This window comes from Lepidochelys kempii, chromosome 21 (genome assembly GCF_965140285.1).
Source record: "Lepidochelys kempii isolate rLepKem1 chromosome 21, rLepKem1.hap1, whole genome shotgun sequence".
Classification (NCBI taxonomy): domain Eukaryota; kingdom Metazoa; phylum Chordata; order Testudines; family Cheloniidae; genus Lepidochelys; species Lepidochelys kempii.
Genome location: NC_136400.1, coordinates 9691892 through 9714886, shown reverse-complemented (window position 1 = coordinate 9714886; position 22995 = coordinate 9691892). Strand labels below are relative to the sequence as shown.

The 22995-nt window shown below is 48.6% G+C and overlaps 2 protein-coding genes across 4 annotated transcripts in view; one reads left to right on the top strand and one right to left on the bottom strand.

The window, feature by feature from the left end:
• The window catches only part of BAK1 (BCL2 antagonist/killer 1), a 35376-nt gene extending 26234 nt beyond the window's left edge, over nucleotides 1-9142 (top strand). For 2 of the 3 annotated variants that reach the window (XM_073320300.2, XM_073320298.2), the window contains exons 5-6: nucleotides 246-426; nucleotides 2247-9142. In XM_073320300.2, coding sequence (XP_073176401.1) covers nucleotides 246-426; nucleotides 2247-2351 — 286 coding nt within the window. In that variant the 3' untranslated portion in view covers nucleotides 2352-9142. The remainder of the gene's footprint in view (nucleotides 1-245; nucleotides 427-2246) is intronic. The other variant, XR_012155856.2, reaches the window with a different exon arrangement.
• UNC5CL (unc-5 family C-terminal like) lies at nucleotides 8662-22087 on the bottom strand. The gene is given in 10 exon segments (XM_073320413.2): nucleotides 8662-10632; nucleotides 13470-13578; nucleotides 14167-14263; nucleotides 14366-14372; nucleotides 16761-16821; nucleotides 17883-17993; nucleotides 19684-19733; nucleotides 20497-20678; nucleotides 20680-20810; nucleotides 22054-22087. Coding segments are annotated over 10 exon segments (1170 nt in total). The 3' UTR covers nucleotides 8662-10244.
• Between the last annotated feature and the right edge of the window lie 908 nt (nucleotides 22088-22995).

Genomic DNA, 22995 nt, shown 5'->3' with positions numbered 1-22995 from the left:
GCTTATGCTCAAATAAATTGGTTAGTCTCTAAGGTGCCACAAGTCCTCCTTTTCTTTTTGGGTAGGATGTAGCTTGAGGGCCCAGAGTGCTCCAGGTGTGCAGAGAACACGCCTGTGAACCCCTGGACATTCCACCAGCTGCAGGGTAACGTGAATGGACGGAGCAGCCCAACAGGGGGCGGCAGAGCACCAGAGCCAGCCTGTTGTGGTTTTTTTTTTAACCAGGAGGTTTGGTTCTGTTACAGCTTGTTTGACAGCGGCATTAACTGGGGCAGGGTGATTGCGCTGCTGGGGTTCGGTTACCGGATGGCGATTCATGTGTACCAGCTCGGGGTGACCGGCTTCCTCCGGAGCATCGCTCGCTACGTGGCAGAATTCGTGCTCCGCAACCGCATCGCCCAGTGGATTGCCGACCAAGGAGGATGGGTAAGTGAGCCTGGCTTTTCTTCTCTGCTGGGCGCCTGGGCTGAGCTAGGGTCAGCATGATTCCTCGCATAGCTGGGCTTGTGAGCAGTGTTGCTGGTCAAATTGAGTCAGAGGAGCTTGCAGCTGAGCTCTGACCAGTTCGGGGTACCGTGACGCAGAGGGGGAGGCCTCAGAATGCAGCCAGCTGTGGGGATGCTTCAGGACTTAGGCCAAAATGTTCAAACTTGGAACCTAAGATTAGGTACTTAATCCACACTTAAACACCAGTATCTGTTTATCTACGGTACTTACATGGCCTCCATCTCCATGATATTTGGGCACCTCACAAACTTTTCCATATTTATCTTCGCAACACCTCCGTGTAGCAGGCCAGTGGTATTATCTCCACTGTACAGGTGGGAAACTGAGGCACTGAGAGGCTAAATGACTTGCCTAAGGTCACACAGGGAGCCTGTGGCAGAGCAGGGAATTGAACCGGGGTTTCCCCAGCCCTAGTCTAGTACCCTAAGCACCCTCCCTGTGTGTACAAGCAACCCAGTTCTTAGGAGGTCTAGCCAGCCACAGCTCCTGTTGTCTCCGGTGGGAGTTGAATGTGCTCAGCAAATCACACCCTGCTTGTTTAAAGCTGGACATCTGAAAAAAGAGGCACTCCAAATTTGAGGGCAGTATAGAAAGTGTAGCTCTGAGTGAGGTCCTTCCCCTGCCACATTAGTGAGTGTCCGATAATAGAAGAGATGAGAGCCATATCCCCTTAGGAAAGGGATAGATAATAAGATGGAAAATATCATAATGCCATTATATAAATCCATGGTTCACCCACACCTGCATACAGTTCTGGTCACCCCATCTCAAAAAAGATATATTAGAATTGGAAAAGGTACAGAGAAGGGCAACTAAAATGATTAAGAATATGAAACAGCCTCCATATGAGGAGAGATTAAGAAAACTGGGACTTTTCAGCTTGTAAAAGAGACAGCTAATGGGGGTGGGATATGATAGAGGTCTGTAAAATCCATGGATGGTGTGGAGAAAGTGAATAGGGATGTGTTATTTACCCCTTCTCGTAACACAAGAAACAGAGAATCTAATTCTTGTGTTACGAGAAGGGGGAAATGAAATTAGGAGGCAGCAGTTTTAACACAATCAAAAGGAAGTACTTCTTCACGCCATGCACAGTCAACCTGTGGAACTCCTTGCCAGGGGGATGTTGTGAAGGCCAAAACTATAGTGGGGCTCAAAAAAGAATTAGATAAGTTCATAGAGGATAGGTCCATCGATGGCTATTAGCCAAAATGGTCAGGGATGCAACCCCATGCCCTGGATGTCCCTAGCGCTGATTGCCAGAAGCTGGGAAAGGATGACGGGATGGATCCCTGCCTGTTCTGTTCAGTCCTTCTGAAGCATCTGGCATTGGCCACTGTCGGAAGACAGGATACTGGGCTAAAGGGACCATTGGTCTGACCCAATCTGGCCGTTCTTATATCGAAACTGCTGCACTGAAAGTAAAGGGCTGATTGGACCCCTTAGCTTCGGCAGGCATGCCTACTGTGTGTACCCTAGAGCTGGCTGGGGGATGTAAAAGCTTATTCACTGATAATGATCTGAAGTTACTGTGGATTTACTATGGTGTAAATCAGATCAGAATCTGGTTTATTCAGTTGCAGGGCGGAGCACGAGCATATTTGAATGAATCCAATGCTGCCAAGTTTGTGCAAAAAGTAACCCAGGTGATGTCTGAGTGCCAGGCATGCCAGCAACACAAGTGCAATTGGATCATCCTGTTGTTGTGTCTTTCACCTGCCACTTCTCTCTCCTGCTAGGTGGCAGCACTGGAGTTGGATAACGTTTACGTGTTGTACATGATGGGGGTGTTGGTCGTGGTCCTGCTGGGTCATTTGGTGGTACGACGCTTCTTCAGCCCATGACTGGAGTGGAGGCCGAGGCCGGTGATCCGGCCAAACTCTCTCTCAATAGTCCACTCCGTCATAAAGACATCTCCTGAGAGAGAGGGGCTCAGGGAACAAACAAGGGAGAGCAGTTTGGATATGACGACTCCTCTTCTGAGACAGCACCATCCACGGAGAGACTGCCATCTGTGGGGAGACTGCCAAGAACTACACAGAGAGGCATTAATGGGGGGCTTTGGGGTGTGGGGCGGGATTGATGATCTCATCCAGAGGTTGAATGCTTCAGTCAGGAACATCAGTGCAATGACGTTCCCAGCATGCAGCGATGGGTGAGGGTTACAGGCTTCTGCAGTGTACAGAGACCGTAGAAGCCCCATTAGAGGAACAAACATGTTGTTTGGGTAATGCACGTGTCTCCCGCATCCACTCAGTGGCATTCTCAAGAGCCCTCCCAAGGAAAGGCATGGAACATCCTCTAATGGATCTCAGCCCAGATCTCGCCGGCCTTCACATAACAGGATTACAGCCACAGCCGTTACAGTCTCTGCTTGTAAGTCATTGGAGGGGGTCAGCCAGTGCTGGAGAGTCCAGGGAGGTTTTGCTCTTACCTTCTCTTGCTCCCAGCATGCCAAGCCCCAGATTCTTAGCTTTCCCAGTTGCTTTTAAAAAGCATCCCTGTCCACCTCTAAACAAATACACTGTTTGGCATGTGACAGTCATGACTAGAAATCCAGTTGCCCCCCAGACAAAATGACAGACTGATCCTGTCAGGATCTGAATTTGGAGATGTGCTTTTTCCCCCCACCCAGGAACATCACAGACACCTAAACAGAGCAGCATCCTAGGACTGTGCTACTTGTCCTGGTTGCCAGCCCTTCCTAGGGGAATGCAGAAGCCTGAACTTCAGGGTGGCAGCAGATGTATAAAGGAACGGCTTGTTTTCAAACACTAAAATACAGTCAGGTTAAAAATCCTGGGGTAAATCAGGAGTGAATGTCCTGGGTTGCGATGCACCATCCCAAGTCTGTGGTGTTTGGCTTACAGGCACAGCAGACGATGGTCTTCATCCAAACATAAACTTTTTTATGGAGAATCCGTCTGGCGGGGCCCCTCTCACCTGACTCCTGTATCTCTGTGCATGATTGGAGATGTAAACCGCTCCCTGTCGGCTGTTATTCAGAGTGGTGGCAAAGCAGAGTCCACGCTCTGAAATCCCCTGAGCTTTTGTGCGGTGAGTGCAGGAGTTTCTAAATCTGGCTCTGAGCCTTGAGGCTTGGGTCCATCTGTGCTTCCCACTTCAGGTTACTGTGTAAAGCTTGCAAACTGTGACTGGATTTAGGCTGTGTCCACCTGAGCCTCAGACTGGGTTCAGACCCAATTCCTGCTAACCCTGTTTCTAGCGCTGTTCGGCCAGCCAGTGGGGAGGGAGCAGGAGAGTGGGAGAGCCAGGTCTCAGCTCATACATGGCTTCAGTGCCCTGAAGCTGGCTTCTGTCTAAAGGCTACTGTAGCTGGGGCCAAGGCTACTTAAGTTTATCCTGGAGACTGGATAGAAGAAGCAGCAGCAATAAGACTAAAAGTATCTCAAGCGTTCTCAGGGATTTTTCCGTTCTTACCTGTGTCGTGAACCTTTGCTGGTTGCGGTGCACAGCTTGCTGAAGTAGGACGGGAGGAGGCAGCTGGGATGGCTGGTAAAGGGATGCTGTGATTACTCTTCTAGGCAGTTGCAGTGGTGGATCTCGTAGGGATTGCCAGAGTGCATCAGACCCTTGTCTAGTCTGGTAACCTGGCTCAGACGTGCTTCAGAGGAAAGTGAAAGAAGCCCGCCGTAGGAAAATGTGGGGTAATCTGCCCCCATGAAGGCCTCATTCTAATCCCTAATAGTTAAGAGATTGGCTTTAACTCTGAAGCATGAGGTTTAATATCCCTTCTGAAATTTGTGTTAGCATTAACTGTGATAACTCTGGCTGTTCCTGTTATCAATCTAAATTCCCACGCCCTCTTTGAATCCTGGTAAATGCTAATCATCAGCAACATCTGCATTGGTTCCTCTATCTAATTATACTTTATATAGAAACAGTATTTCCTTTTATCAGTTTAGAATGACACAGCTTTTATTTGTTCCAAGAAAGGAGAACATTAGCTCCCCTTCTCTAGACCATTCATTATTTTATATACTTGTCCTCTCTTATTCTTTTCCTTTCTAAGGTAAAATGGTAGCAAACGTCCCGTCATATGAGTGTTCTTCCAGGCCCTTGACCATTTTCTTCACCTGTCTCTGAACCTCCTCCTATAGAATCATAGAAGATCAGGGTTGGAAGAGACCTCAGGAGGTCATCTAGTCCAACCCCTGCTCAAAGCAGGACCAGCACCAACTAAATCATCTCAGCCAGGGTTTTGTCAAGCCACGCCTTAAAAACCTCTAAGGATGGAGATTCCACCACCTCCCTACGTAACCCATTCCAGTGCTTCACCACCCTCCTGGTGAGATAGTGTTTCCTAATATTCAACTTAGACCTCTCCAACTGCAACTTGAGACCATTGCTCCTTGTTCTGTCATCTGCCACCACTGAGAACAGCTGAGCTCCATCCTCTTTGGAACTCCCTTTCAGGTAGTTGAAGGCTGCTCTCAATTCCCCCCTCACTGTTTCTTCTGCAGACTAAACAAGCCCAGTTCCCTCAGCCTCTCATCGTAAGTCATGTGCTCCAGCCCCAATCATTTTTGTTGCCCTCCGCTGGACTCTTTCCTTGTTGAACCTCATCAGATTTCTTTTGGCCAAATCCTCCAATTTATCTAGGTCACTCTGGACCCTGTCCCCACCCTCTTGTTATGCAATATCCTTTTGAAAATGGGGTGCCACGTACTACACAGTATCTGCAAACCACAGATTTTTAAAGACAGAATATGTTCCATAGCATGCTGCATCCGATTCCTTATACACCCTGCCATCTTGTTCGCCATTTTTCACCAGCTGCACATTGAGTGAAGGTCTCACTGAGCCCTGACATCCAGGCCCTTCTCCTGAGTTGATACAGTTAATTTGGAACCCTGTAAGCTGTATAAGTAGCTCTTTCTCCCCCCTCCCCTCCCTTCAGTGTGCATTACTTTGCATTGATCAACACTAAGCATCACTTCCCATCATGCTGCCAATTCATCGGGCTTGATTAGGTCCCTCTGGAATTCCTCAGTGTTCTCTCTGGTCTCGCCTAACCTAAATAACTGGGTATTATCTGCAAATGTTGTTACGGCAGTGCTCACCCTCTCTTCCAGAGGACACTGAACTCCAGCCCTAGCACAGCACCCTGAGGCACTCTGCTGTTAATCTTTTTGACCCAAGCCAATGATTCTTCGTGACTAATTATAGCCTCTTGTGCAGGACCTTGTCAGAGGCCTTTGGAAAATCTAAATAAATTATGTCAACTGGTTCTGTTGATAAGTTCCAAGCAATCTAGTAGGTTAGTGAGACATGATTTTCCTTTGTAAGAACCATGCTGGTTAGACTTTATCATCTTGATCCGGAACAGTTTACCAAGAGCCATGCTGGATTCTCCATCAGTGACCATTTTAAATCATGATTAGATGTTTTTTTTTCTAGAATATCTGCTCTAGAAATTATTTTGGAGAAATTATATGGCTAGGGCTATCTAGGAGGTCAGACGAGATGACCATAGTGGTCCCTTCTGCCCTTGCGATCTGTGAATCTGCCAGATGTGTGAGTTATCTGTTTTTTGTTTCAACCAATTTCCCAGGTACCAGATTTAAGGCTAATAGATATTTTTTAAAATAAGATGCTTTATGGTAAGTGATCAAGTCCCAGTGGAGTCAGTCATACGGGACCCAAGAAGGGAACCTTTAAAACTTGAACCTTTGCTTTTTTTACCACTTTTATTCTCTGCCACCTCCAAAAATATTCAACTGGGCCCCGTCAAACTCAACCCACTGCAAGGACTGTCTCGGGGCATTTGTTTGTTACCCCCGTAACCTTACTAGACAATCATCCCTGTTGCTAGCACTAATTTCTAAGTGGACAGAAGGCAGGTTTGAACTGGGAGATGAGACAAATAGGGCAAGGAGCTGCTAAATGAATGATTGATCTGCAGTACTGTATTCAGTCTCTGGCTGGCACTGTTGTATAACTAGCCAGCTACCAAAGGCATTGAGGAGAGGAGCAGAGAAGGGATATCTTACGTTTAAGTTTATTTGGAACCTACCTTGGAACAGGGAGAGAATCCAGTGGGGAAAACTGCTGTGTGATTTTTAACAGTATCTTACATTGGTCCAGTTGGCCCCATGTTTCATCTGCTAAACCCAGCACTCATTGGGAGCTGCTTTGAAATAAGAATGTCATTTTCATCTGTTGTTAATTGGGCTGCTGGTCAGGGAGGCACTGGATGCTTTGGGGGACAGGGTTGGGAATGGGCCAGGATAGCCTTTTCTCCTTGGCCCTGCAGGTTCGACACCAGCGCAGAAGAGAGAGGACCAAAAAACTGTAGAACAAGTGGGTGAACTCAGTCCAGAGAGCTGTGGACAGGTGTCTACCTTAACCTCCGCCACCACTGGCCCTCATTAGCTGTCTCAGCAAGGGAAGCTTGCAGCTGGGCTGTCTGCAGGGGTGTTATTTCAGAAAAATGGCTGGGGCAGGGGAGGCAGGCAGTGGAACAAAGTTGTGTCAGCATATAGACCATTATATGTGATTATATTATAGCCTGTGAAGTTGAGAGGATTGGGGGATGGGGTGGGGCATACAGACCTATGAAAAATCTGGGGGAGGGGAGGGAACTGCCCCCCTTACCCTATAGCAAATGACACCCCTGGCTGCCTGTGCTGTGCACAGAGCATTTCAATCTCTGGGTTAAACAATGCCACCAATCCCTTTCCCCCCCGTCTTTTTTTTTTTCTTTTCTTTCCTTGAAAGGAACCCTCCTTGCTCTAAGGAAATGAAAACCCTATGAAGGGGGAACTTGGTTACAGTCCTTGCAATAATCCCAACCCACAAACCTGTGGTGAAAGCAGCCAGCGTGTAAAGATGCCGGTGATGGGTGGTGATGAAGTTGACTGTCTGAGTGTACGCTGGAGGCTAACAGCCTGCCTCCGTAACTCCTCCTTGCTCCTGGTCAGAAAATGTGGGTGTTTGTTGCACTGAACAGCAGGGGTTTCCCTGCAGAGTCCTACTGTAATGCTCCTCGCCATGGGATACTAACTTGTGGCCAAACCACTACAAAAGCAACACCTAGTACGGCATGCTCGTCCCCACAGTGGGGACAGACAGAATTCTGGACCCGAGTGAGGGGCTCAGGAGGAGAGGAGGAGACAGGTGGGTGCTGGAAGAGGAATGTTGGGCAGTGATCTAGTTCTTACATGGGCGTGGGAGGGGAGGGATTAATACAGATTGCTGGGTGTTGATCAGGTGCTGAACTGGCAGCCAGCTAAAGAGGGGAAAAGCCATTTGAGCAGGAGATCGACTGTGGTTGAGGAACAATCCTTCCTGCCCAGCTTCAGCTCTAGCCCCAACCGTTGGTACCAGTGACCATGAGGTTTTACTGACTGTTGGGGATTAGGCAGGGGTTGGTTCTCCCAGGGAGCTGTGCCTAGTAATCTGCCCTCCCCGCATGCCTCTAATGGACTCCTTAGTACGGCATGCCCACAGGGTTCCCATCTGTCACCCCTTCCTGCTGAATGTCCAGCCATCACAGTGCCCAGCGTAAGCTGTAAATCTCAGTGGCAGCAGATAGGTGGCTGGCAGGAAGCCAGTTATAGCTCCCTGATTCTCTGCCTTGGTCCCAGAGCAGTTTAGAGCAGCTCCCCCATCCCTCCCAGACTGTGCCAGCTGGCTCTGGTCCCCATAGAGACCGTACATCAGCTGGGGATTGTCAGAGCTACCATGCTTGCCTCACTTCCCTTTCCTGTCCCTGATGTGCCTCTTGTGGCAAGGGCTGGCTCTGTGGCTGCTGGGGACTCCCGAGGAAGGGTCTTAAGGGAGCGGAGTGGCGCTAGCCATCTGGCCCAAGAACTCTTGTTTAGAGTAGAAACAAAAATAGAAGAGCGGGGAGATGTGAAATCTAAATCAGAGCATTTGATGTGATGTGTGAAGAGAGTCAGGAGTTCAAGGGCATTAGCTCGAGCTACAGATCACGTCTGACTCACCCATTCCTTGCAGCCACATCCCCAATTCCAGACGGCCGAGAATGGGGGAAAGTGCAGTGACAGGCGGATTTCAGGAAGAAGCTCGTAATGTCCTGCCAGTCTGGCTTGCAGAGCGTGGAAGGGCTCAACACTGTCCTAGAGGGGGACTTGTCCCTTGACAATCAAGACTGGTGGCGGCCCTCTGTGAAACTCTGTGGGTGTGGGATGGGGGGAGGGGTTACATGTATACTTGAAAGCCATACTGTAGCTATTACTGACTCTGTTTTGCTTTATTAATGGTTTCTGGAAAGCCTGTTGTTCCACAGATCACTTCCTCTGAGCCCTCCAGTGATTCCTGACTGCCCCAATATGACTGGGTAGCAGGGGACCTCCAGTGAGGGGATAAGGGGATACAGTACATGGGGAGCAGTAAGACACACATCATGCCGCCTCAAATGACGAGGAGCTTGCAGTATCTTCCCTCAGCATGGTGGTGGTTGTACCCCTGAAGAAGACATGGGTAATCCCCTTTTGATCCCCCCCATGTATGTAAACCATCTTTAATAACAGCTCAGGGGCAAGAGGTGTCGAACACATTGGGTTGTTTTCCTGGAAAACCATTTCCTTGCAAATAGTCTTTAAAAAAAGTTTGGTTTTTTTTCCAAAATAAAAGTTATGTGCACTTACAGGTCTCCCTTATATTGGTGTGAGCGCACACGTCTCATACATCCATATGTATAGTGAGGCTTTCTTGGAGGAGTTCTAGTCCACTTCCGCAGCTCTTGCCAACTCAGAGTGGGAGGAGGGATGCCCTTGTGGTTCGGGTGTTAGCCTGCAACTCGGGTTCAGGTCCCTACTCTCCCACACATTCTAGCTGTAGATGGGAGATAATGATTCTCTCTCCCTCCCCAGGGGTGCGCTGGCCTAGCCAAGCCTATGAGGGCCTAAGGATGCCTGGTTGAGCAAGGCGGTTGCAGCTTGTGGACTGGACATGGGCAACCTGCAGTTAGGGGTCTAGAACGTCGTGTTTACTAGAGCCAGACCCTGTCTATTCCCTACACTTGCTGCATGGGCTAGGATGCCATCTCCTTCACTCCACAGCAAGCCCATTTGCTCACTGAGGGAGAGACCCTTGCACAAAGTACCAGCTTTCCAAAAAAACCCAAAGGCTGCATACTTGATGCTACTGAGCGGTAGCAGTTACAATGTCACGAGCCACCCCCAATGGGGCAGTGCTGTCAAATTAAGGGACTGCCTTGGGCAAGCTGGGAGGAGCATTCCTGTTTCCATTAACAGGAGCAGAGGTAGCCCACAAGGGGGATGCATACCCAGCGAGGAAGAGGGGTCCCAGCTCAGAGGATGCTTGGTCTCACGCTGTCCCCCAAACACAAGAGCTGCTGCAGTTCTTCACCTTTAAGCAGAACGACGACGTCCCTCCCCTTGACAGACAGAGATTGCTCTCTATGTACCCTGCTCCCCCTTCTGCTGCCTGGAAGCACGAGTCTGGTGCCCTCCCTTAGACACTTTGCTTCACTGGCGAGCCTCAGAAATGTCCCCCTCAAGCTTGCCTACTAACCACATGGCCGGGAGAGAGCACAAGAGGCTTCCCAGATGTCAGGGAAAAACCAGGATGGGTGGGGAGTGACCACAGGCTGTAACTGGGCACAAGTGTCCGTGCATGGAGAAGCTGAGTCTAGCCAACAGGGAGAGAGTTGCAGGGCTCTCTGTGCTCCTGTTGCTCGCAATGGTGCAGGGGTGAGATTCTTCCAGCTCATTCCAGAGTCCTCCTTAGCATCTATGCAGCCTGCCTCCAGAATTCAAGTGGAGGGGAAAGCCAGTGCAGATTGGGGAGCACCAGCCACTGCAGCTTAAACGTTCTCCTTTCGTAAGCTCTCGACGGCAGGATCCTTGTCCTAGGGGACCAGGCTGTGGGCTGCCTGTGCTCTTGCCATTCATGTTCCAAGGTCTGTCTATGCCTGCCTGGCTAGGGGCACTGGTGGCCAGCGTGCAACAGTGCCCTCTGCTTTTTCCATTCAGGAAACCTTCAATGACCAAGGCGCAGTCTGACCTGCCCATGGCCACCATGATGATGTAGAGATCCCTCAGGTTCCCGTTCTGCTCCTCAAAGACCTCTAAGATGGCAGCCGCTGGGCTTTGCTGGCATGCAAAATACCTGCCGAAAGGAAGACCAGTCAGAACATCCAGGCTTTCCACACGACTGCATTTGGACCAAGCAGAATCGGGGAGACGGTGGGGAACTACAAGGCTCAAATGGAGACAGTGGCTAGTGCAGGACTGGGACTCAAGCAACCTGAGTTCCATTCCCAGCTCTACCAATGACTCCCTCTATCCTTGGGCAGGTCACATCCACATCCCCATAGTGACTCCATTTCCCCATTTATAAAATGGGGATAAATAAATCTCTCCTGCCCTTGCAAAGCGCTCTGAGCGCTATACAAGTGCGAACTGTTCAAATCACAATTAAACGGGAGAGAGATTCATTTCTGAGCCAAAACTTTTCTCCCATGGCAACTTGACCAAGGATGTCATTCTTTCTATACAACGGTCCGAGTGGGGAGGCCAGTGGTTGTGTGTTTGCGTAGCCCAGCAGCAAATGGGAACACGGGGCTTGATCCAACACCCATTTGCAGTCCGTGGCAAACCTCCCATTGTCAACGAGCATTGGAGCTGATCAGGGGAGATCAAATTCCTCTCCCACCACAAGGGAACCTCCAGTCAGAAGGGTAACCACTCAGGGCACTGGAGCGATAAGTCTAGCCTCTCTCCCCACAGCCTCCAGTCAGCTGGCTGACCTCAAGAGTATAACCAGTCTTCCACAAGACTGACAGAAAAACAGATGAAAGGTGGGGAAGCCAACAGGCTGGTCCACTGTGGGAATAATTATTAACCTCAGATCCTTGCAAAATCCTGTTTCTCTGGTGCATCTCTTCACTTGTTTTCTGAGAATCAGGCCGAGGATCCGTCAGTTCATAGTCCAGGTTTCTGGCTAGTGTTATTTCACATGCTGACTTTCCAAGCAGAATCCTAGCTGCCCAAGTTAGCTGGGACTCTGAACTAGTCTGTGAATAATCACAGGAAACAGATGCGACGCCTGCTCAGGACAAAACGTGGCCTGAGATTTTCAAAGGGGATTTAGACACATTCATTAAATAAAACCGCATTTAAGTTCTCTAGGACTGCCTGGAAACTCTCCGCCACAGCTTTTGCTGGGAAAAGCAGATTTCATCATTAACTTTCCACTTAGCTTGAAGCAGTAGCTATTCCAGTCGGTGTCTTCACCACTCTGCCTGTTGTCCGGAAAAAGTGTTTACTGAAATCCGTAGAGCTTAAGGCCAGAAGGGAGCACCAGAACATCTCGTCTGACCTCCTGCACATCACAGGCCACCAATATCACCCAGCACCCGCACACTAAACCCACCCACAGATGTGAGACCAAAGTACTACAGCCCCCAGGAGACTGGGCTGTTCTGTGCCACAGGCAGAAAACAGGAAGGACTGAGATGCACCAGTGCTCAAGGCACTGCAATGGCAAGGAAATGATGGAGAGAGACCCAGCCAATCCTGGCAAGTGACCCACACGCTGCAGAGGAAGGTGAAATCCCCCCAAGCTGGCCTGGGGAGGGGGCAAATAGACCACATAGAGTGATCATTTAGTGGTCCTGGCGCACACAGCCACCTTTTCTAACAGTGGCCAATGATTCCATATTCTTCCAGTTTTGGATGCGCAATCTCGACTAGGTTCTCAGAGCTGCTGAGCACTCACCGTGGCATTACTCCTGAATTAGCCCTTGAATTCCCCTCTCGCTCCAGGAGCATGGAGCTTCTGGTTCCCTCAGCAAGACTAGCCCACAGAGCCCTATAAGTGCGGGGCCCAGATGCCAGAGTATGCTCAGGTAGGTGCCCCTCCCACCTTGGTCGCTTGCCCCGAATGGCCTTTCAGCTGGACTCTGTGCCACCAGAACCCCAGCAATGCAGCGTGAAGGAGCCAAAGTGCAATTCCATCATCTCACGGTAAGGGCAGCCTCTCAGGCTCTGCCTGCCTGTCCAGAACATCACACGGGCTCTCTTGTTCCCAGACTTGTTACATAGGGCCTGATGTTCGACGGTGCTGAGCACCCACAGCTACCCTTGGCTTCAACGGGAGCTGCAGGTGCTCAGTCCCAAGCGAACTCTGGATTCCAGTAATTACTGAAGCCTAGAATGAGACAGAAGGAGATATCCTCCGGGCCCAGTCTCCCATCTGGCTGAGATCTGGTGCACTATCCCCTCTGGCCCCCAAGGATACCCCCTCTGCCTGGCCAAGGACAGCTGCATAAGTATGTGCTGTGTCATCACCCCCTCGGCTCTACTGGCTGGGAGGATGAGGATCTTATCTCTGAGAGGACCACACCTTGCTGACTCAAGACAATCAACAAGGGAAATTGCTGGTGAAAACCAATGACAGAGGAACACGAAGGGGGATCATTCCAAGTGGCCAGTGTTATCGGCGGCAGGCCACACAGGGACATTTCTGACACATACAAAACCCAGAGCTGCCACTGGCTTCCTGGTGAAGAGCTAGCCTGGTTGGCAATAATATCTACCAGTAGCTGATAGGCGTGAAATGATGGTGGAAAGAGAGGGGTTACATGGTGGAGCTGAGTGATGGGAGGTAGGATGGAACAGGCCACAGGGGGCTGTAATTATGGTACTTAGCACTTATAAGGTACTTTAACTATATACTATACACAGTCTTCCCCATTATTTTTCTTGAATATCAAATCCAGATCTCTGGGCTCCTGCTGTTTAGTTCTGCCCCCTTCCCTACCTCTCCTTTTATTATGAACCTGCTACAGAACAGCATCCAAATACAGGGCCTTTGCCTTCTGTTTAACACAAACGCAGTAGTACTGTACTGTACTTGCCCTCACTGAGACCTGATCCTACCTGGTCTCCTCTCTCCCCCATCCCATCCTGCTCCTTTAACCTGAGATGAGTCTTGCAAGTTATCTGATTTTCATTCTGCACATGCCCAGCCTGGATGCCAGCTTGCACCAGCTGTTCTCACTGATGCTATTTGGGTCCAGCAGCACCTGTAGCTGCTCAAAGAGCTCGCGGGGGATTTTGGAAGGGAGAAAACACACAGCTCTTTCAGCGTCACCCAGCCAGGTGGGATCACTGAAGCTGAAGGCCTGGTGCTAGCTCAGTGAACTGACTCTTCTACACCCCAGCCCATCACTGGCACTGCTTTAGCTTTCTGGCTTGTCTGGGTCATAGAAGCCACCACGTCCCTTTGAGGTGGACCATTCACAGAACCCACTACTTGTGCCCATTGTGGGCCAGGCAATACTGAGGTGGACCATCGCCTCTGAGACGGAGGATACTGCTTCCCAGCCCCATCGATATGGATCTGTTTCTGCACCAGTGATTTCCAGGCGGCTACGGAGTTCAAGTCTCCTGATCTGAGTTCACGGGTCCTTAGAATTTTGGCTGGTATGTGCCTTCAGATATGCCAGTCCCAGCCTATGTCACCCAGTGGGGGATACAGGCTAGGACGGGAAACTCATGACTACCACGGTTCCTGCCTCCCCCAGTTAGAGTTGCTGTAAGGAATGGGGCAGAAGTGCTTTCGGTAGAAGGAGACTGCTCCCAGCCCAGCAGCCGCTAGAAGTAAGGTACAAATCACCTCTCTTCAGCAGACCCCATACTTGCCTGTTACAGTGAGGGGTGGAAGAGATTCTGGTCTCCGGAAAGCCGCTCCCTGGGGCCTGGAATCGCAAGATTTCCACATACTTCGTCTCCAGGCCCTGAAGCAAGGGGGAAAATGAGAGAGACAGGGCAGAGTAAGAGTCATTTCGCTGAACTGTGCATGCGTGCCCTGGGGAACAGCCTTCCCAGGGCTGGCTCACATCCTGGCTCTGAGATTATTGGTGCAATGGCAGAGAGCCTGTGTCTGCTTCGTGCACACCAGTGCCAATACGTTGCAGCCAGTGGCCTTACGCTGATGGGGCTATGATCAAAATCAGCCCCAGAGCGCTAACAGCTTCGGAGTGGCGACTGAGTCAGCGAAAGCAGCCTATGGGAGGACTTTGTACCCAGCTGGTAATATCGCGTTGCTGAGTCAGGGCTGGGAATGAGGGTGCATGGAAGTTCAGACTTGTGGCTCCTGATGCAGGGCCAGGAGTGATCGTGAATGCAGCCTGCCCTTGTGCCAGAAACGACTTCCTCCTCGCTCTCATCCTGCGCTTACATACAGGGCCAGATTTTCAAGTGGTGTAAATCAGCATAGCTCCACTGCCTTCAAAAGAGAGACACTGATTTACACCAGCTGAGGATCTGGGCCTCTACAGCTAATGCTGTTCCCCTGTGCCAACTGGAGGACATTCCTCCCACACCTGCACTGAGCGCTGCTACCAACCCTTCACGAAGTTCTGCATGGCTAGTGGGATTGTTTCTCTACTCCAGGGGCAGGATTGTTCAGTCTTTTGTACATCCCCCACCCCACACACACACTCATGTGTTTAGTGGGGAGAGCATACAATTAATACGGTCCCCAGATTTAAAGCTGGCCTTAGTTGGCACTACGCCTGGGTATGGTGGGCACGACTGAAGCGTAAAACTCGCAGCTTTGGGCACTGAAGTTAGATGCAACTGCCTAGCCTGAATATAAAACAAAGGCCACCATCCTCTCGCCAGGTTAGCTGTGAATCAGAGCTGCTCAATACCTCCCCATCCCCTGGACATTGCAAGGGTATCTCTCTGTCTCTGAGTTTTCTATAGCACCCATCACTGTAGCACCAAAGCCTGTTCACTCCAACTCCCATTGAAACATGTTACAGGGGCCTGGATTTAGGGATCCTACCTCTGGAACCCCTGTAATAAAAGTAGGCGATAAAGACTGCACGCTGCTGAAGAAATAGAGTGTGAGGCGGTGCAGCCGGTGGGAAAGCCAATCCCCTCCGCCAGTGGAGCATGGCATGAATCCCTGGGAATCAGGGGGCTCTGGGCGCCATTTAACAATTGCTGGTGCAGAGAAGTGGAGCTCAGGCTCCTCCCAGTGCTAACAGCCTTCAGAAACCTCACGGTTACAATATCCCCCAGCCCCTGCTCCCATCTTCTATAAATACCTTTATTGCAGAGCTGCCAGACTGGCACTTCAGAGCCATCACAGTGAAACCCAAGTGAGGTTACAATGTATTCCTGGTCATGCGATCTCATTCTGAACGACTGACTTAGCTGACAAGTTTAATATACACATGCTACCCTGCCACCGCTCACTTTCTTTGTTCAGGGGAAGGTTAAATTTTACAAAAGATAAATGGCCCTAATAAAAAAGTCAACTGTCTCTGTAATCCATACTGCCTCCTGCTTATAACACTAGCTTGGGCTTCTTCTCTTGAGCTGAATTAAGTTACCAACAGAAATAAAAGGCCACATCATTTTAAAGATTCTTTTTTGACTAATTTAAACAGACACTGACGTGGGCCAGAATTCAAGATCCAAGAACCAGGAATGCTGGGCAAGTCTGAATCCAGATCTGGGCATTGTGACTAGTTTCTTAGCTCTATCATGGGCCGAACAAAACCTCTGGATCTGAGCTGCCCTGAGTTTTGAGGCTGTTTGGAACAGATCTGAACTACTGCTACTCAGACCCATCTCTCACTGGAAATGGCATCTTTGGGTCTCAGCAGGTCAGATGGGCTGTGTGAAAGAAAACACTGAAGCTTAACGCTCATAAGCACAGAGAAATAACCGCAGGCTGGTGCATGCTGGACAGTGAAAACCGTCTCCTCCTCAGCATGGGGCAGCTTAGTGCTTCAGGTATAACACAGATTGGCACATACAGATATTGCTGCCCAGGTTCTACGGTGATGGGCACATTATAAATGCCCAGAATAGATTAGGTAGGTAGATTAGCTAGATAGAGTATGTAGACAGAGTAAGTAGGTAAACAGTATTAATGAGGGAAGTAAAGAGATAATTAGGTATAAAGATAGACAGGGAAGTACATTAAGTAGGTAGATAGGTTAAGTGGGTAGGAAGGCAGGGATTAGTTGGGGGTGTGTAAACAGGCATGTAGACAGAGTAGCTAGGTAGCTAGATTAAATTAGGTTAAACAGATTAGACAGGTAGCTAGGTTCAGTAGACTTTGTACAGGCAGGTGCTGGTGTATGTACACAGGCAGGTAGACAGAAGAGATGGGTAAACAGGTGAAGTAGGTAGCTAGGTTCACTAGCTAGATTAGGTCGGTAGCTGGGTTGAGCAGGAAGAGTAGCTATTTAGACAGAAGTCTAGAACTCACACTATCTGTGCCTTGTAACAATGACTTCATTGGTCAGTGCTGTCCATTCTTCATTCTGATTGGCTCAAATGGAAAGAAAATAAACAAGTCAAAACAGCAGTTCAGAAAAAACGATGATCTCAATAAAACCCCAACTAAACAGTTAACGTTCGTCATAATAAAGAAAAGAAACCTGAGCCTGTTTCTTTTTTCCCTTGCTTAGCAAATATTAAATACTTTGCCCTTCTGAAATGCCTTTCATCCTGCAGCCATTCATTCGTTAGCCCTGGCAACCCCCTGGGAAGTGGTACTTATTGCACCCATTCTGAAGCGGGTGAAACTGAGGCACAGAGAAGAGATGTGATTTGCCCAAAGTCACAAAAGGAGTCCATGAGAGAGATGGGAATAAAACCAGTCCTCTGACTCATAGTCCCTTGCTATACCCATTAGATAATGTTCCTAGACCCCTGGGGCAGGGACTGTCTTTTTGTTCTGTGTTTATACAGTAGAACCTCAGAGTTACGAACTGACCACTCAACCACACACCTCATTTGGAATCGAAAGTACACAATCAGGCAGCAGCAAAGACAAAAAAAATAAAAAGCAAATACAGTAAGTACTGTGTTAAATGTAAATTACTAAAAAAATAAAGGGGAAGTTTAAAAAAAGATTTGACAAGGTAAGGAAACTGTTTCTGTGCTTCTTTCATTTAAATTATGAAGGTTAAAAGCAGCATTTTTCTTCTGCACAGTAAAGTTTCAAACCTGTGTTAAGTCAATGTTCAGGTAAACTTCTGAAAGAACAACCAGAACGTTTTGTTCAGAGTTATGAACAGTTCAGAGTTGCAAACAACCTCCATTCCCAAGGGGTTCGTAACTCTGGGTTCTACTGTGCAATGCCTGGCACAATGGTGTTCTGGTGTGTTACTAGGGTCTCTGAGCACTCCAGCAATACAAATAATAAATAATAATAGAGCCCAGAAGTGAACCCAGGAGTCTGGTTTTCCAGCGCCCCCTGGTTTAACCACTAGGTGACACCCTTCAAAGAGACTTTTTAATTTTAATTCCACGGGCTGCTCTGAATGAGAAATGGCCAAGAACAATTACACTGACAGAAACCACAGAGTCAGGCAAACTGCTGCAGACCGGAGGCTACCTGCTTCCTCCAGAAACAAAAGGAGCGAAACGGGCATTTTCCGTGCCCGATGTGGAGGTGAGGAATGGACTGGCAGCTGCTGTCATCCATGTTTTTCCAGCCTGCAATGGGCAAAGTGGTTACAGTCAAGCTCTAAAATGACACTGGTTCAGCATGATGCCTAGCATGACTTCCACTAGTAAAGGCCCTGTTTGGTCCCTAGGTTCCTTGAATCAAAGCACTGAGACTTGACAGTGAGGTGCGTGACTCTGAGCACGACTGATTGTGCATGGGGATCCACACAGCACTCACTATGCTCTCGAGGTCAGATCCTCAATTGGTGTAAACCCATGCAACTCCATTGACTTCAGTAGGGCTACACTGATTTACACCAGCTGAGGACCTGGCTCTCAAAGTCCTTTCTTAGCCAGCACCAGGCTCCATGTAAATCATGGTCAGAATTTTCTCACAATTGTCCCTTCTCTGGTTGTTCCAAAGACCCACTGAGCTGCATGGAAAGATACTCCCTGGGCATGACATTTGGCAATGCACTCTTCTCAGCCCCCAGTCATTCATATCTAGGCACTGTCACAGGTCAAAGTCTGTGGGCTTTTCTGGTTAGTTACCGGGAAGTGAAACAAGAACTGGCACGAGCCAAGAATGCTGCACTGATTTTTATTGTCATCATAATTTTATTTAACAGCAATAAAATAAATACAACTTCTCAAGTCACAGATGAGTTTTCTTTGCTTGACACTTGTAGTTTTGTCACCTGCCTGGAAAAACCTCAGCATTTTGGCTGAGATTCAGTGTAATGTCAGTGTAATATCTAGTACCTGCTCCCTCTCTCATGCACAGCAATGGATTCACCAATCTCACTTCTTTCCTGATACCTATGATCCCCTGGGAACCGGGAGCACTGAGATACATGGACTTTGATCTCTCAGCAGAAATAGGAATATTGCATTACTCAATGATTCACAATAAAAATCCCTAATGTACCCTATAGCAACAGTGCATTAGTGATAAAACTGGAAGAATACTTCTTAACAGATTATTTATTAGACCAGTTTTGCTTTTCCTCCTCATGAATCATCTGTAAGCAGACAACGTTTTATCTAATGTTTTATCTAACGTTCTCTGAACAGTGTCCTTGACTATTTCTTGCTGTGTTGCTGATTTGCAGGTGGCTTCTTGGAAGCATTTAAAATTTAGAACATTTTGAATAGCTACATGGGTCACATGGTATCTTCCTCTTCTTTGATTGGATTGGATTCTTTGATACTCTTTGTATCAGACAGTCAAGGTGCATACCTGTGTAATGTGACCCGATGCCCCTGGATTGGGATTGAACCTTGGAGGTCTGGGTCTAAAAGCATGAGCCTGTCCTGCCTGAGCGAAAAGATCCAACTCTGTTAGCACAAACCCAGTAATGGGCTCATAAACCTCTATGAAAGGAGACAGCACTACATTATGGCAGGGTGTGTTACACTTGTATTTTACAAATTCACAATCCCCTCTCTGGGAATTGCCCAATAGTTGCTTGAAATTTGCTCTGTTCATGGACAGTCAACTTGTTCGTTAGACTATTTGAGGGAAGTGAACACAAGACAGGCGTGAACCCGGGCAAAGCAAGTGTGTATAAGAACTGGGAGGAAGAGTCACAGAACACTGTTTGCAATATCTGCCCAATGCTGTAGGGTGACCGAAGTTGTGCTCAATCAGGGCACTGGTGCATTCCGCGTGGATACTAACCCTGCACTAAAGGACTCGGATGCTGTTCTCACTCAGGATTTACACCATGAATCTCACTGGAGTTATTCCCGATTTGCATTGCAGAATCAGGGCCAAAGTGTGGAAAGCTGAAATCAAAGGGGGACGGGATAACTCAGGGCTTTGGTAAAGAGTTATAAGAACCAAATGCGGCTCTTGGACATGCCAATGAAACGGCACTAACTCCAGTATTATGAACAGAAACACGCGTCTTCCAGCTGGGAATCTCAAAGCATCTCACAGCCCAGCCTCCCACGGCATGAGTGAGGCAGGTTAGTGTTATGATCCCCATAGGGATCGCATCTCCTCCTGGCCTTCCAGCCCACAAGGAGCAGCTGCTTTCTGCCCCAGCAGGTTCCGGGCCCTGCAGTGAGATTCCTTACAGACCAGCACATGAGGGAGACTTTCTTATTGCTCTGAAGTGTGTCTCAGGAAAGCACCAAGCACCACAATACTCATTATATAGAGTTACACTGAGGTACAAGGCCAGTTAAACAGCTGGATAAACAGCCTCATTTCTAACGGGGCTGAGCCATTGAAGCCAATGGGGTCTCTGGGTACTTAGTACCTCTGAAAGTCAGGCCACTAATTCAACTCTCTGAATATGGATTTAAGTGCCTGATTTTAGACACCCTCCTGGAAAATGCTGCTGGAAATGACTTGCCCTAGCTCACACCACGAGTCAGTGAGAAAGTTGAGACTAGAATCCAGGTGTCCTGAGGTTCCAATCTCCTGCTCTAATCTCTAGATAACACTGCTTCCTAACTGGTCCCACAGATCGGAAAGCTGGTTGGGATGCTAAGTATGGTGATGCAAAGCAGACATTTGGGAAAGCAGAAGAAAAGCACTGACCTGAAGTGAGAGAGGTGTATCCGGCATTCATCACTCGTGGTCTCTGCCCTCATCCCTTCCCTGACCCAGACGGGATGCCAGGTCTTGCTGCTGAGGAGGTCAGTGTTACTGGTGCAAGCCCGGGCCTGGGTCGCGTTCCCTGAACAGTGCTTGAACACCAGCAAGCAGGGTTTCCGGAACAATCTGGGTCCCATGGGGCCTGCAGTAAACAACAGGACTGATGAGGGCCTCTGAGCCGGAGAGCTGGGGAGAGTCCAATAGGTCCCAGACTAGCACCAGGGAGATCTTTTCTGGCCGTCCCAGGGCCACTGCCCCTGCAAATCACAAACAGCAATGCTGATGGGCTAAGTATTTAGCAGTGATTCTATCAGACTCTATCAGGCTCTAGCTTTCCACCCTCCCTTTGTTCCTCTCCCGTGATGCAACTCATAAGATTACTCACCGCAATACCTTAAAGTGCTGGTGCTTCCTTTAATTAACATTGACTTGCTTAGTGCCCGTCCCAAACGCTGGAGGCTAGTACAAAGGCTTGTTTACATGTAGCGCACTCAAAGGTACAATGTAGGAGGCTGGGTTTGCAAATGCTGCCATAAAACACGAGGGGGAAATATTCTCTCTGAATGGACCAATTGGGTGGGTGTGCTGTGGGCCCAGCAAAAACACGCAGAACGGCTTTGCTTTTTCCTGTAAAGGCCTCTTGTTCATGACATTGACAGCTGGGCACTTAGTGGGGCTTTAGGCCTCTAAAACAATTTAAGGATTGCATTAATAAACAAAGGAAACATTGAGTTTGGAAAGGAAGCTTATTTAGCACACTTTTTAAAACAAGGACACATTTAGTGATTGCACAAAACTGCTCATTAAAGCGATATTCATAAGCTATTATTTTATTATTTTTAACTAACCTCCCCCCAAATAAAAAATGCTGTCTACGCCCCCTGTCTCTGGCTCATACCGGCTGTGAGTCGAATTCACTGACAAAGGCTGCTTTGTAAACAGTACCTTGTTCTGACTTGCCCAAGATCCTTTCTCTGGCAGAAAGGCGGAGGGTGTCAAAGAGAGAAAGAAAAACTAACAGCAGGGAAAGAAATGTAAAAATCCCAAATGCACAGGACCAGGTCCTCAGCTGGTATAAATCGGCATATCTTTGTAGAAGTCAATGGAGCTGTTTCTGTGCACACTAGCTGAGGATTTAAACTGGCTGATGAACAGGGCCCTAGCAAATTCACAGCCATGAAAAATGCATCACAGACCATGAAATCTGGTCTCCCCCCATGAAACCTGGTCTTTTGTGTGCTTTTATCCTATACTATACATATATCATGAGGGAGACCGGTGTTTCTCAAAGTGGGAGTCCTGTCCCAAAAGGGAGTTGCGGAGGGGGTGCCGCAAGGTTATTTTAGTGGGGGGGTCATTGTATTGCCACCCGTATTTCTGTGCTGCTGCCTTCAGAGCTGGGCTCCTGGCCAGCAGGCGCCGCTCTCCAGCTGCCCAGCTCTGATGGCATGCTCACTGCATGCTCCTTTTCTCCAGCAATGTCCCCAAAACAACCCCTACATGGGAAGCTGCTGGGAGAGTCACATAGTGCCATTATGCCAGCTATATATGCCTACACAGGGAAATTCTCCATGGCCAGTTATAGAGGTTTTATAGCTTCTGTGCCAGTGAAGCCAGGGCTCTCATGAACTGGGCCATTAATTTTTTAGATGAAATATTTAATTTCACCAGCATCCTAATCTGTAAAATGGGCTAGGAATTTGACAGACCCAGGCCTAGGTATGATCTGGGTTATACCGAAATCCATCAAGTAGCAGATTACTCTGAATAGTGATCTTTTTGCACCCTGTCCCTGGGAAGGAAACACTGGCAGCTAAAAATTGTTGACAGAGTACTTTCCAGCGTAGTCATGAAGGAAGCATGAGCCAGTGCTCTGCATTATTCCTACTCTAGTGGAACATCAGCAGCCAACCGGCTGATCGCACTAGAAACTGCTCTGTCATGCACAATAGCAGCATTGTTGAATGATGGGCTTTTCCATTTCCATCTTCATTGGGGTGGGATCCAAAAATGAGATGCAAGTGGCTATAGTTCAATTAATGTATGTGTTGCATGTCTTATTTTACAGTGATAGTTTAATTACCCTATGGAAACACAACACTTCAATGGAGCTACGCTGATTTACAGCAGCTAAGGGAATGACTACACTGCAATAAAAGACCCATGGTGCGGCCACTGCTGGGCCAGGTCTGCTGACTCAGATTCATGGGGCTCGGGCTGCGGGGCTATAAAATTGCAATGTAGATATTTGGTCTCCAACTGGAGCCCGGGCTCTGAGTCCCTGTGAGTGGGGAGGGATTCAAAACCCAGACTGTAGCCCAAGCCTGAACATCTACACCACTATTTTTAGCCCCGCAGCCTGCGTCATCTGACCTGGTCTTTGAGACTCAGTACCGCACAGTGTAGACGTACGCTAAGAGTCTGGGTTTCTCCCCACCCTTC